Source organism: Acartia tonsa, chromosome 2 (assembly GCF_053477335.1).
Source record: "Acartia tonsa isolate MP-2025a chromosome 2, ASM5347733v1, whole genome shotgun sequence".
Lineage (NCBI taxonomy): Eukaryota > Metazoa > Arthropoda > Copepoda > Calanoida > Acartiidae > Acartia > Acartia tonsa.
In genome coordinates, this window is record NC_137261.1 from 32,776,522 (window position 1) to 32,792,565 (window position 16,044).

The following is a 16,044-nucleotide window of genomic DNA, read 5'->3' on the forward strand; positions in this document are numbered from 1 at the left end:
ATGTCAGTATGTCCATAAACATTATCCTGTATCAAGCAGTTTTTCAACAAATTTACTTACAATTTTGGTTCGACTCTTATGCATTTATATTCTGATTATTCAGTTCTGACACTATACAAGTGTTAATGTCCGTTTGTCCTACCTTTTCAGTGCTTCGCTTTTATGGATGTTGTCATCCTTGTTAATTTGATATTTATTAAAATAAATTAAAGTTTATGTCTTTAAAACCAATGAATTTATTATAAGTAGTAAAAATACAAAATTTAGAAAAGTATAATTAACAAAGTAAAGCTATTAAAATTTGCAAAAACTTAATTAATAATTAAAACAGAAAAATGGATATATTTTAACAAATAATATTTTTATTTTTATAATTTTCATTTTATTCTGGTTTTGTAGCGGTGAACAGACCCCAAACCTAAAATAGTAAAATTTATTGGATACTTTTAATCAAAAATCAATTGTTGACCCTTCCTTCTTCTTTCTTTCAATGTGTGTGTGTGTTTGGGGGGGAGGGGGGGTATAACCCTGCGGGGCCCAACGTAGTTGAACGCACTGTCCCTGCTTAAACATTATTTTTAAAAGTTCGTTTGTGGTTCCTTATGAGATTGCGATATGATTGAAACCGCCGCAAAAGGGCATCCTATTACTTCTCTAATATCTTATAACAGCATACTTTCATAAACCCAAAGATTGACATTAATATTAAAGAATGACAAAATTTTAGAATATTTGAATAAACAAGGACATTCACATTTGTATAAAGGCAAAGTCAATACATATTTCAGGTTTAAAAACAGCTTTAAACATTTTTAGATCTTGGTGTAGAATTAAAAATATTCATTAAGCAATTAACTTAGCTTAATTAGTCAAACAATGTGTTTAGCCTTAGTTGCCTACTGTAAATTAAGATTAAATTAAAATTATAAACATTTGGACATACGGTTCAATGCTAATTATAAAGTATCTTTGCTAGTTAAAAAATGACCTGTTCTCCCTCTCCAGCGCGCTTGATTTTGTCTACCCATCCCTGAAGAAAACAGATATTAGAATTTACCAAAGAATGTTTAGAGGAAAATCTTATATTTACGTTTGACTTAAACAGAATTAATGTCAACATTGCTTTTACAAAACAGAGAAAAATTATGTATTTTCATTAATAGAAAAGAAAAATAATATATCTAAAAAGATTATAAGTCTCTTTGTGCTTTAACTTCCCTTTGTAATTTATATAATCTGATATGTATTATAATACATCCCAGTAGAAACTATTTTGCCTCTAACCTTTTCTATATTATCATAATCTCATTTGATGAATTTAATGTTAACTAGGAATTATAGTTTTTCTTGAGAGGAAATACCTCTATCTTTTAAATGGTATAACTAAATGAAAAACTTAGCAGTTACTAGATCAAATGCTGCGTTACTAATGTGACTAATGTGTTACCATCTAATCAAATTAATATAACAAGAATTATGTAACTAAATATTTTCTGCGAAACATTTCCCCGTAAATTTCCTGCTTTTGCACATCTTTGCTTTATTAAAAGCGAAGCTTTTCAAAAACTAGTGTATATCCGTTAGTATATCAATAAAGAAAGTGTAGCTTTTCTATAGACATAGTCCGAATGTCCTTGTGTGTATGTTCATTAATATATTATAAATGGCTGGACTGATTGTTCCAAGGAAGTATTATATAGCTCCAAGTTAGAATATAGTCAAGTTAGATTATATCCCTTTGAGATATGGCCCAGAGGGAGAAACATTCTCCCATCCACGAAAAAAATGTCAAGGGTGACTTTCGAGATGCCCCACCATTCCTTAAATATTGCTACTAGTAAGAAAAATATTACTACAGCTAAAACTATGAAATTATGTACGCTATATAAAATATTCAGAATGGATTTACTAAAAATAGTAAGAAATTATGTTGTATCTTTTGAACTAGTGTTCTAATTTTTAATACAAAGTGTAGCTACTTAATAATTATAACTGCAAACTTTTATGAATATTGTCATTCTTGTTTTCCTCCTGTCATCTAGCTTAATGACCTTTATAGATGCTATTTATTAGATTATAACTACATCCTATACTTTTTATTAATTAATTATTACATCCACTTTGGTTGAGATAAGGAAATTCTTATAGTTTGTAAATTCAATTCTTTTTAAAACCAAATTTTTTTTTCTCTCGTGATCTTACTGGACATAATCTTATATACACTTACACATACAGGGAACTAATTATTTATATTATTTCTGGTAACATAAAAACTTTCACAATCCTAAGAATTCCTGTCAAAAATATGTTTACATAAATATAAATATTTCCTGAAAATAAAAATAAGAAATATGAATAGAGTTGTTTGATTTTTTGCAGCAAGAAAGAAAATGCACATCTTTGTATCTTTTATCCCGTTAAATCATTTAAATCAACCTTTTAAAATTTTTTTTTTAAATTGTACGACCTTTTTAAATGTCCCAACTGTGTCGATTAGAAAGTTAGGGGCAAATTTTTGCTGCTAAAAAATGTTCACCAAGTAATATTACCTGGGAAAGAATTGGAATACATATATGTCTTTTTTTTAGTCCAGCTCTTCTGAATATAGTTATTTTTGTGGTTATTATGCCAGAAGTTAAATTCTATAGGTACACACCTGTCTAATCCACTCGAAGTCCTCCTCAGTGAATTCCTCAATGAACTCTTGCTTGATGGCGTTGAACTTCTCTAGTTCACTGTGCAACACCTCTAGGAGGATGTTGCTAACATCAACAGCTTCCACCTTTATATCAATATATTAGTTGAACTTCTCTAGTTAAATTTTAAAAAGTTGATGTTTTGATAAATGAATAAAAGAAAAATCTGACCCTATACTTAGTTGAAACGGTACTACGTCAAATCCTAGATACGTCAAACAGTAGATGCGACAAACGCTAGACAGACAAACAGTAGACAGACAAACCTAGACACGACATACGCTAGATACGACAAACACTAGAATGCGACAAACGCTAGAATATGACAAACACTAGATTTTTTCTAAAGGCGACAAACAATAGATACGACAAACGCTAGAATTAATCCTATTATGTAAAGTAATACGCTTTTTTTGTCTGTAGCGATGGATCTCACTAACCGCTAAACCGATATGGTTCTCATTTACAGTGAAGCTTCATATGTGTCCAGGGAAGGTTTTTAACTAATTTTGTGGAGGGTATCTACCCCCCCCCCCCCCACAAAAAAAAATATTTTTTTTTCTTTTTAAAACTTAAAAAGAAAATGAAATAATAGGTCCAGAAGGTTTTTAACTAATTTTGTGGAATTTAAATTATATTGCCTATTACTACTGACTAAAATTATATGGTGATTATTATTTAAAGTAGTGCCTGTGGTAGGGGTTTGTAGAGGGGTGACAACACCTCCATTTAAATTTGAATTAGTATTGCCTGCATTCCCCTATTTTTCCCCCAAATGACCCCAGATGAATCGCTGTACTGATTCAAAGACAAGGACAATATCATATTTAAGTAGTGCAGCAACATAAAAGCAAGATTTTTTCTCTTGTAATAAACAAGTATTGTTAGTATGAATCTAAAAAGAAAAATTTCATTACAATTGAAATTATTTTATATTATTTGATTTAACCCACGGCCTAGGTGAAATAAGATTTCTGTAAAACGTTTCAGTCAAGCAACGGATTGTCAGAATTATAGATATACATACATACACTTACTACTAAATAGCTGCGCTGTTGAAAAAGTGTTGTAAGGCGAAGTCATAAATGGTCAAATAATTAATGCTCATAAAATATTGCTCATCCTAAGTGTATATAACTCCACCCATTTATATCTCCCTTTGATGTTTAAACAAAGCAACTGTAAAATAACTTTATACAAACATGTCATTTAAAAATAATTATATTTAAATTACTAAAATTCTTTATCTCTTTAATTATATTAGACTTAATTTAATAAACCTTCTTTGATGTATCTTATAACTGTTAATGACTATAAATACAAAAAAATAACACATGCTGGTTTAGTTTTAACTGTATTGCAAAAACACCTTTTCATTGCTATATCACATTTTCTGCAGGGAAGGGACAATGATAGCAGAGCGAGAGGAGAAAATGAGCTGTTTTAGTTCACTAGTCCCCAAAGTTTTAAAAGAACATTTTATTAATCGTTGGCTAAACAACTTTTGTTACTTTAATGAATTATGATTGGTTGGTTTAATAAGTTGAGTGTTCAAAAGTTTCAACCACTTATTATTTGCTATAGGTGATGTACATAGATTTTTACGTCAATTATCTTATCCAGTTAGATCCCTGCATTAATAGAAATATAAATTTAGTATTAATGAACGAAAAAATTTATAAATATTTTATAAGTTTATAGGTATTCTAGCGTATGTCGCTTCTAGTGTTTGTCACACTTTACAAATTCTACTGTTTGTCGCGAAATGGCAAATTCTACTGTTTGTCGTAGTCTAGTGTTTGACGTATCTATCGTTTGTCTGTCTATCGTTTGACGCATCTACTGTTTGTCTGTCTATCGTTTGTCGCATCTACTGTTTGACGTATCTAGGGATTGACGTAGTACCGTTGAAACATATTAAGATATGACAAACTTTAAAACAAAAAATAGGATACCCTGCTACATAGATTTAGGCAAATAACGTAATTAAAAACTGACGTGAGAACATTTAGTCCCTAATCATGAAAAAGCAAAGCTTTGATTAAGAATAAATGTACTAGTACTTACATCAACAAATCCGGCGCGTTGTAAAGTGTTTCCATATTCCTAAACAAACACTTTTATTTTTATTTCTGCTAGTTATAAGTGTTTTTCTCGTATTCATTCGAATCCGGTGGATAGAAACCGGTTCTCATCCATACGAAAAAACCATGTCTAATATCGTATTATATACAACTTTCTACGAATATAAAAATGTACAATCAAAAGATTAAAACCAGTTTTTTTAGCCGGTGCCTCCGGCACCTTGGGGCTAAAAAAACTAGTTTTAATCTTTTAATTGTACATTCTATATCCGCGGAAAGCCGTTTATGATACGATGCGAGAAATAACTATTCTCGTATTCATTTGAATCCGGTGGATAGGAACCGGTTCTCATGAATACGAAAAAACTATGTCTAGCATCGTATTATATCCAGTTTTCTACGAATATTTGGAATTTTCATATTTTGTTCTTTATACTGGGCAAATAATGATTGTTTATTTAAAAGCATGGCCCGATTAAAATTAATTTGGCTATATTAAAGAATTATTGTTTATTTATAAATTTTCTTTTGAGTATGGTAGCTATTAAACTATAGCCCGCCATACTGTCAATGAAAAATGAAAATGGTTACTTGCCGATAGTTTCCTTAATAAATAATACTTTTTTACCTTTACAGTAAGAAGTTGGTAGTCCCTGTTCTTCAGATAAGCCTTGAAGTGTTCAGAGTGCTCCTAAAAGTTCAAACAAAATTACATAAAGGTAGTTGAACCAGTTCTAAATAGCCCTAAACCATCCCACAATTTTGATTATTATTAGAAATTTTCTAAAGATATGTCTAATTACGACTTAGTTTTATAAATTTGCATATAAATACATCTGTGCAGAGGCGTGTAGGGGATGTAGTACTCATAGCAATATTAAGGGAGTGGATACGCCCCTCTTGGTTTTAAGAGGATGTAAAAATTTTCGGATGGGGAGAGTTTTCAACCTCACATTCTTCTTCCATATGCAGGCGGTTAGACGTACGGAAAACCATTTGGAAAAGTTTTGATTCTAAAAAAGTTTAGATTACAAAGGATAAGCTTTTTAATATGTTATTTCAATGTGACATTTTTTGTGATAGTTTGTATGTATGATTATAATACAAAATATGTGTAATAGTATGTTTCTATAATATATAGTTTTCTTCTTTTAAAGGGTATTAGACTTCTTTTGTCAAACTGAAAAAATCTTACATTTTGAAAAAACGTATTAAGCCATAATCTGAAAAGTTTAGAGATTACAGTTTTTATATTTGATTATTACAGCGATATTACTGTGATAATACTGGAATTGTAAACAGGCGCGTGCACAGGATTTAACAAGGGTTGGGGGGGGGGGGGATGTGAATGAATAACATATATGGCTTATTGACATCTACTTTAATAGAAATTGAGATAATTAGGGAGGTGTAGGGGGGTGTAAGCGTAGTAAGGTGTATATACTATATACCCACTAATTTTTAATAGGGTTTTCAATGCCCTCACCCCCTTTCAACCCTGAACGCCCTTAATTGTAAATTTCTTTATGGGTTCAATATTTTAATAATACTCTTATGAAATAACAAGACTTTTAAAATTTAAATTGTTTTAAAACCATGTTTTTTTATAAATCTAATTTTTTACATATACATATATTTTAGAGACTGTAATTTTTAGATTTTCAAACTTCTTATAAAGAACCAAACGACTAGAACTGTAATTTAGAACTTTTAGATTTTTAAACTTCTTATAAAGGACCAAACGACTAGAACTGTAAATTACTCCTTCTTTGGATTACGGTAGTATAAAATTTTGGGTACCAATATAATATACAGTCAATTGTCCCCTCCCTCATAGTAGTTACAAGTTTTCCAGGCTTTTATGCTAATGTTAAAATTCCTGACCTTGTACTATGTTACTAATACATACAACCAAGACTTTGTTGCACGACCTTTTTGTAAAGTAGTTGCACTTAAGTATCGTTCACACCTTCTAATGGACCAATGTCTATTTTGACACATATAAGAAATAGGTATGATTCCATAGCGTCTTTACTTATCTCACGAGATTGACTAAATAAAACTAGAACCTCCGATAAAAATAATGGATGGATTTAAATCTCAAATAAAAATTGTGACCTGATCTCCAACGCAATAATCTGAGATGAGAACCTTGCCCCCAGGCTTCAGGGCGGTCATAAACTTCTTGAACAACGACAACTTGTCCTTGATGTGCAAAATTGCGTCCCGGCTTAACAGTTATTGTCAATAAATTACAAGAAATGATTTTTTTCTTATTGTAAAGCTGATTTAATTCAGACCATTATTTGCAATTATCTTTTTAAAATCTCTCAAAAAAAATAGAAAGATACGGTAGGTTTGAAATATTATTGAACGGTAGATCATACCTAAATAGTAAAATAAAGAGTAGATGAACTGCTTATTTTGATGTTATTTGATAAATTATTATGTTATCAAATTTTATAAACATATTACTAAAGTGGTGAAATTTAAATTTAATTTTGGATGAATGAAACTAATTTTAAAAGATTTTTGAAAAAAATATATTAGAAATTACATTAAACTTAGCTCTTGGCAATTTAAATAGAGTAATGAATTTATAAAAATGTAAACTATTTTAATAACAAAGGGCCTACAATTTCCTCAATGTGCAATAGTGTGTCCCGACTAAATAAGAAATAATACGTTATTGTTCTCAAATAATACAACTGAATAAAGATAAATTTATTCAAAGTTTAAACTAGTTTCTTGCAAGAGGTAAATAAAATAAGACTTTAAAATTTAAAAGCTGAAGCATTTAGATTTTAAATCCTTTAAAAATGAAGCGAAACTTTGTATATTTAATTATTTCTCTAAGGATTTTTCTATTTTACCTGTAGACAACATCATAAAGAGATCCAGGATACTCAATTGCAGTTGCATCCTCAATGTAAAACTGGACCCTATTATAAATCAATATGTTTAATCTATTTTTTAATCAGGTTCTAAATTTGAATTTAGTTTGAATTTAATTAAGTAAATAAGGCAAGGGTCAGGTAAAGATACGTAGACATTTAAAAAATTTCACAAAAATGAACAAAACAAAATCACAATTGCATAATTGTTATTATTGCCTAGTATAATAGACAGTTTTCCGCGGCCCTTGGGAGCTAACAAAAATTGGCATTAATATTATGATTTTTATTTTACTATCCGCTGTCTATAATACGATGAAAAATGAAAATTGTACCTGTGTTTGACAGCAGGCTCCATCTCAGATCTGTAGTCATGGGCAATATCAATCATATTTGTTGATAAATCCAGACCATGCACATCAACTCCATATCTAAATTAAATCATCGGATTAATGGCGCGCCTGGAATAGTATTGCAGAAATTGCAGCACGGCCCTATTACACAAAGTACCTCGTTAAGCACTCATAACCTCAACTCATTTTTAAAATAAATTAAAAGTAAACAGGGTGGGAAGTTGGGGGGTTCGTTTGTTTCAAAATTACAATCTGGCCGTTTTGTACACCCTTCCTTTATTAGGGTCGCAGCTATTCAATAAATGGTAATGTTAAAAATATGTATTACCTTCTTGCCATAAAAAACGCAGAGCCCCCAGTTCCACAACCTTAATGTTATATTCAAATTCAAAACTCTTTGAAATTTCAACTATGGATTTCAGTCTCCATCTCTCTTAATTTGATTTTGAAACTCTTTTCTCTTTCATTCATCTATCTTTTTTACTTTCTCTTTTTTTCTTTTTTTCCTTCTGGGTTTTTGGATAATTGAAAGAAGTTTGAAAAGTTTAATAGGAATGCAGTTGTTTTTAGATACGTAGCCACTCTATAATTGTCACTTGAAAAACTTTTCTTGGTTTCTTGGTGCTTTCTCTTACATTAATTTTAAGAAGAAAGAAAGAAGAGAATCGGTATATCTTACAAATTTTGTTCGATCGAAAATAACATTTCATTGTACCTAACATTTTTGATGTTAGGCCCTAACCCTGCGGGGAAACCCGCTACACAATATAACCTAACCTAGGATAAAAAATTAGTACGATTACTATCGAAAACTACCCTCTTGTCCCTTATTTTTATTCCTTTCAAAATAATGAAGAAAAGGTTTGGTAGCTAAGCACTTTGTTTGTCCGTTAAAATTTTGCTAACCAACAAAGGATCAGTAATATTTGACATAAAATCACTTCACATAAATTCATTTCACATAAAACATTTGACATAAAGTATCATTTGACATAAACTCATTTGACATAAAGGTACATTTGACATAAAAACGTTTCACATAAACTCATTTGGCATAAAGGTACATTTGGCATAAAGATACATTTGACATAAAGGTACATTTCACATAAAGGTACACTTGACATAAAGGTACATTTCACATAAAGGTACCCTGAGCATGGCAACCGGTGAACAGAATCTCAGTTCTGCACCACAAGCCTCGCACGACTGAAGTTCCCATGTCTATACAGTCATATTTATATGAAAATATTTTTAGAAGATTTTTGAATTTTTTTTGAAAATTTTCTTTTAATAATAAATAAAAATTTCTAAAATCTTTAAAAAAATGGAAAATCTTCAAAAAAAAATTTAAAAATCTTCTAAAAATATTTTCATATAAATATGACTGTATAGACATGGGAACTTCAGTCGTGCGAGGCTTGTGGTGCAGAACTGAGATTCTGTTCACCGGTTGCCATGCTTGGGGGAAAAACATGACAACCTCGGGTAGACTTTGAAATGTATCTTTATGTGAAACGTTTTATGCCAACTGTACCTTTATGTCAAATGTACCTTTATGCCAAGTGTACCTTTATGTCAAACGTACCTTTATGTCAAATGTACCTTTATATCATATGTACCTTTATGTCAAATGTACCTTTATGTGAAACGTTTTTATGTGAAGTGTACCTTTATGGCAAATGTACCTTTATGGCAAATGTTTTTATGTCAAATGTACCTTTATGTGAAGTGATTTTATGTCAAATGTTTTATGTGAAATGAATTTATGTTAAATGATATTATGTCAAATATTACTGATCCACCAAAACCGATCGAGTTCTTTACTTTCGAGAAGCTTCAAGTAGGTCCCATGGTGGTTTTGGAGTTTCTATATTCTAGGAGCGAAGCAACTCGTATGAACGTACAAAATTTTTAAAAATGTGTTTTTCGATTTGAAGTCTTCTTATGTCTTTTTCAATTTGTTATCCATGTTTCAATGTATCTGTGCTGCTACATGTGTAATATCATACACACAAACATCTTTTATTTAGTTAAATCAAACGCTTTAAGGACAATATCTTCTAAATGTACCTGGAAAAAAATTAAGCAAATTTTGCGGCATATATAGTAGAAAAGACCAAAGTTTTGCTAAACCTAAAGTTTAATAACTTTCCATCTATTTGAATTCTGTATTCATATACTAGCAGCTACGCCCTGGAAGCCTCTAGAAGCACTTAAAGTGAATGGGAGAGTCGACACTCCCTCCTCAATTTAGTGTGTAAGTGTTAAAAAGAAAAAGAAGTACATTGTAAGGTTAATAAAAATTGATATCACTACAAGTATGCAAAAAAATTGCATATAACTTAGGCAGTGATAGGGAACATTATTCTGATACAAAAATGATTACTTACAATTTTAATGTTTTTTTTTGTAAAATATTAGGTCTTTTATGAAAGTGACAAAAGCTAACACATTGTCAGCATTAATTGTCGGTTATTACAATTTTGTATATATTATTTATTTGTATCAAATATGACTACTAGAAAAATAAATACACCAAAATATTTTTTTTTTTTTCTCTATATTTTACCTTCACTTATTTTCTTTACGTAATCTTATCCCTCGTGCCCTAATGCTTTCCGTGGATATTAAAATGAAATATTCGACGATTAAAACCAGTTTTAACTAGCTTAAATTTAATGATTTTAAGTATGACTGAGAACCGGTTCTAATCCAGCAGATATTAAACGGTTTTGAAGCCATATTGAAATAAAAAATTTCTGTAAAATAAATATTTTCTCTAATACTTGTGATTGTGTATGCTTACCAATATCTAAAACTCTCATATTTGGCTGAAGGTTAAGTTTTTCTGTCAACATACTACGCCCACACAAACATAAACATTGAATTTGCCACCTTTTTGAGTGCCAATATTTGACCCAATTTTTGCAACACAAAAAAATTGCCGCAAAAGTTTGTTTAAGTTACTTTTAAAAATTTCATATTTCTTTTCTTTCAAAGGTACTGCAAGTTTTGCTTTCATTTCTTGGTAGATATAAAAAAAAGAGCATATGTGGTATTCGCCACCCCGAAGCCCCTAATTGTATAGTAACTTCTCTTCCAACGTACGGGCGGTCCAAGTGATCTCCCCTAAGAAGGAGGTGGGGCCATTTAACCCCCCCCCCATGTATTAAAGTATTTATAGTTTGACAACCTTATTGTGTTTGATCTGATTTATCTTGCTTCTGCCCACCCCTTTCAGGGATGGGGGATAATTATTGTCCATTATTATTGTTGTACAGATATATTTAACCTCTGACTTTTAGTATTAATTATTCCAATCTATGCATTGACCATTTTGTTGTATTATTTTTAGTACTTTGTGAGCTTTGAATAAATCAACATCTTAAATTATATTCTATTTGTTATTTGGTGATATATAGAGAAGCACAGCTTCTCTATAACTACACTTGTCCACGTCTGTTCACACCGCCGTAATACCCGGACTCGGGCAGCGGCTGATAAACTGCTGCCGCTACCACACATACTTGTAGGCAAAATGTTAGTCAATCTTGAAAAGAAAAAGAAAATTTTAATATATCTTAAAATTAATAATTATTTGATTTTGCAAATTAAATGATTTTTTATTTGTAGGAAGTTGCAATGTAAATGTTCCTAGTAGTATATTCTCCACCAACAGAAACATAAGTTCTGCCAAAAATCTTCTCATACCTCAAAATACCTTTCCTAAATAAAAAAACTGTTAAAATTTTGAAAATTTTTCTGGTGTAATAAAATTAATTTTAAAGTTTTTAAAAATGTGTATACTGGTTATTAAGATGTGTCACATATCATTAAATCTTTTAAATATTAAGTTTGTGTAGACTAAATATGCGAACTATATATCATTGAAAAGATGGTTAAAAGCTTTAAAAATGTAATGTATCTATAAATTTTTAATATCTGAAAAAATATTGATTAATTTTATATAATAAATTACACCAAACCCCCAAAAATGAATGGATCTTTCCAATATAAAACATGGAATTTGCCCTCAACCATTTCTGCATAAAGATCATTGATATAAAAGTATGTAAAACTACACCAGTGCCTTATATTTTATAGTTTTATATTTACTCAGGTGCAATAAAATGCATTTTATACAGCTGAGCATCTTATAAGTTGTTATTTCCCTAACTGTATACAAATTTACAGATATAACCTCACTTAAAAAAAAGTTTTTTGTACATGCTGGATTATTACAAACCGCCGATTTTATGAGAAACCCTACAAAGTGTCTCAAAAATCAGCCATGTGACGTCAAAAAAATGAGGGAGATGAGAGGAGAAGTGGGAAAGAAAACCCCTAAAAGCTTTTTGATGTGGTTTATATCTTTTGGTAGTTTTCAAGGTATCAGTTAGGGACCACCTACCCCCCGAAAATTATTTAGGTATCTCAAATTCGCTATCTATAAAAAGCTTTGTTCTTGCTTGTTGCAATATTTTGTTGCATATGTTTCATTACTGGCGGATACTATGCGAGAGTTTACACAGTAACACACAAAACTTAAAAGCCTTTAATATACAACCAACAATTTACTATTACACAGTAATATACAATATATGAGATGTTCAAAAATGTTTAATATACTGGTTATATTGTAAACAAGGATGACAACATCCATAAGTAGCGAAGCATAAACAATTAAATAAGAATTTAGATATTAGTTGACAAAAGCATGCATATTAGGAAAAAATCACGAAACCTTTTCAACATTTGTTAATTTCTTAATATTTATTTATATTTCAGTACTATGACTAACAGACTGACGGTCAAAGTAAATTACATACTGGATGCTCAAAACAACGGGAAATTTAATTTTGATATTTATAACTACAAAAATTTTTTTAAAAAGGACCATAAACACCAAAGATATGAAGAAAAATGTGAAAAATATAAAAATAGCAAAAAACCTGCAAAAAGGCAGTCTGACCGCCATTGATGTGTTCTTGAAACGAAAGGAAATTTAATCTTGATATCTATAACTGAAAAACTTTGGAAATTGGGCCATAAACACCAAAGGTATGGAGAAAAATGTGAAAAATAAAAAATAGCCTAAAACCTGCTTAAAGGCAGTCTGACCGTCATAGTTGTTTTCTTGAAACGACAGGAAATTTAATTTTGATTCTATAACTGAAAAAATTTTGGAAATCGGACCATAAACACCAAAGATATGGAGAAAAATGTGAAAAATACAAAAATAGCCTAAAACCTGCTAAAAAGCGGTCCTATCGACATTGATGTTTTATAGTTAATTGTGCTCCTTGATAATGGGAATGTTGTCAAAAAATTTCAGCCTTTTATCTTTTATAGGAGCCGAGAAAATCACGTTTCCCCCAAACTAAGACGGACATACGGACATACGGACAGACGGACATACGGACAGACGGACAGACGGACAGACGGACAGACGGACATTTCAAATTATAGAGTAGCTTCGCTACTAAAAAGATAAATTAAAGATTTTATGACTTAGTTTATTTTACAATGTACCAACAGTTGAATTATCTGTTTTGTTTGGATACAGATGCGGCAACATCGGTTTAATATTTATTCAAGATTAAAATCTAATTTTATATATTACATCAGTGTCTATAATATATGTAGAAAATTTAAAATTAATTTAATAAATTATACTTTATCCAATTTTCTAATGTTATAATTAGATGACTCTATCCTAATTCAGTGTTTTATACTTAAAAAATTTCTCTTCATTTTATTTATTGCGACTTCTTTTCGGGGAGTACGGGAGGGGAAAATGGGCAATTAATTGAATATAAAGTTTTCTCTGAAAGGCAATGAAAACCAGATTTATCCAGATAAAATCATTATGATTTGAAGTGTAGCACCGCTATCAAATTAATACAATTAATACCTGGAATATTGATTTTGATCCAACCACTTTTGCAACTTTTCGCTCTTGGTGACGGACTCTTCGATGGAGGAATCTGGAGGCATTTTTAAGTTTCGATGTCTGAAAATTCATATAAGGCTTTAACATTGAAACAAGTTAGAAAAGAAAAACAATATTTTTTTATTTGTATTGAAAACGATAATTTTTGTATTCCAGTATGATTTTATACCCTAATTTTCATACAATTTGGCTTAAAATAGGAATCGCATTTTTGTAAGGGGATCGCACAATATTTTTAAAACCGATTCCAGCATGATCAATATTACGAAAATATGATAAACTAGCGGTTTCGCCTCTAGAGGCCTCTAGGCGCACTTGAGGAGGGGGAAGTTGAATCCCTAAACCCATTTTTTTAAATTTAAAAAAGTAAAAAAAATTGTGGGGAGTGGGGGTTGTCCCTTTGTTTAAAATTAATAGTCTTTAAAGTATTGAATTGTATTAAAACAACACGACATTGAAAAGTACAAATTACTCAAATTTTAAAATTAATCTTTAGATGTTAATCAGAAGAGAACTTGACTGGAAGTGACAATAAAAATTTTGTGTCTGCCTTGATCCAATATTATTAATTTGTTTTTATATGTGGGCGAGTTTCCAGGCAGGGTCTGGGGTCTGGTCAATACTTAAGCATAACAGTAAACTTTCATAGCAAATTAAGAAGATATTCTACTGTGATATTCAATCATCTATGAATCACTATTTTTGTGCATGTGTGTAAGTTATTATATGATCGAGCAAATATCCTATTATATAAAGTAGTAAGCGTTTTTTGTCTGTCCCGAAGGATCTTTCTAACTGCTAAACCGATATTGTTCTCTAGATTTTGTAAAATTGTGATGAATTTTTTCTTTATATGTACTACTTTCAATACACTAAATTTGTGTTTAAGTCCTGACTAAGGATAAAAACGGTTGCACCTATACTTATAGAACAAATCATTCTATATTCCATTACTATCAAATTCTCAGTATTTCTATCGAATATGGTAGTATCAAAGACTCAAACCATTTACCACATCACCAGCAAGTAGCGGATGATTTTCAATCCAAAACTTTTGCTTAAAAATAATTAAGTTAAATAGCCTATCACAAGGAAGTTAGAAGACTGTAAATTTTAGTTGTACTCCAAATTTATTAACACGTTATCTCATTCTATTAAACCTTTAAGAACCTTTATGAACTAGTAGTGATCAAACTTTTCTACAAATGTATAAAATCTAAAGAATGGGCAATTTTGTGTATCATAATTGAGTGTGTAAATCATCTGATCGTACATTGTCTTACCAATTATGAAATTTATTTTAAACTTATTTTTTCCATGTTGCTGTTTTACTAACTTACTATTCTTAGTGGTTTTGAATAAACACTTTTGTGTATGTGTGTGTGGAGTAGGACTCAAAAGCGAGTTAAGAAAAGTTTGCTTAGATTTATTCAAAATAACACATGGATACATTAGAGTTATAATAATAGAGGCACAAATCAAGATATTTGAAGGATAAGTTGTGCTTAGATTGATTCAAATAACATGGATACAATAGAGTCATAATAATAGAGGCACAAATCAAGATATTTGAAGGATAAGTTGTGCTTAGGTTGATTCAAAATAACACATGGATATAATAGAGTTATGATAATAGAGGCACAAATCAAGATATTTGAAGGATAAGCTATGCTTAGATTGATTCAAAATAACACATGGATACAATAGAGTTGTGAAATTAGATGAACAAATAAAAAAATGTACTTGGAAGCAAGATTAAAAATTTAGTAAGGCCGGGACGGATTTCTTGATTAGGTTATTTTCTAGAAACTAAAAACTAAGAAGTATTAGTCTATAAACTTATCTATTGTTAATATTTGAAACTAGAAAACTCCAAGTAGGCGCCATGGAAAATTTTTATGTACTATATACATACATGTACATAATTATATCATAAAATTATATTAGCATGATTGTCATATTTCTTATGAAGGAAAATACAATAATAAGGGCTCATGTACTTTGATGTGCTTCTATTGGCAGAAGTAATTTTTTTTGTAAAGAATGGCTATTTTAATCCTGATT

The 16,044-nt window shown here is 30.2% G+C and overlaps 1 protein-coding gene across 1 annotated transcript; it reads right to left on the minus strand.

The window, feature by feature from the left end:
• Positions 1-212: 212 nt before the first annotated feature.
• Positions 213-14,054, minus strand: LOC145311420 (uncharacterized). Its single transcript, XM_080150547.1, has 12 exons — positions 13,942-14,054; positions 11,679-11,753; positions 10,834-10,883; positions 8,356-8,395; positions 8,010-8,105; positions 7,654-7,722; positions 6,899-7,010; positions 5,409-5,471; positions 4,764-4,802; positions 2,657-2,782; positions 989-1,030; positions 213-418 (listed from the first exon to the last, which is right to left on the minus strand). Exons 1-12 carry the CDS (start codon positions 14,022-14,024, stop codon positions 383-385), a joined length of 831 nt encoding a protein of 276 aa, XP_080006673.1. The 5' UTR covers positions 14,025-14,054; the 3' UTR covers positions 213-382.
• Between the last annotated feature and the right edge of the window lie 1,990 nt (positions 14,055-16,044).

Bases quoted from the DNA above. Each gene is read 5' to 3' on its own strand.
- LOC145311420 (XM_080150547.1), bottom strand. From the start codon at position 14,024: ATGCCTCCAGATTCCTCCATCGAAGAGTCCGTCACCAAGAGCGAAAAG. The intron at 8,106-8,355 runs GTAATACATATT...GATTTAATTTAG, and splicing joins GCGTTTTTTATGGCAAGAAG to ATATGGAGTTGATGTGCATG. The intron at 7,011-7,653 runs GTAAAATAGAAA...ATAACTGTTAAG, and splicing joins CTTTATGATGTTGTCTACAG to CCGGGACGCAATTTTGCACA.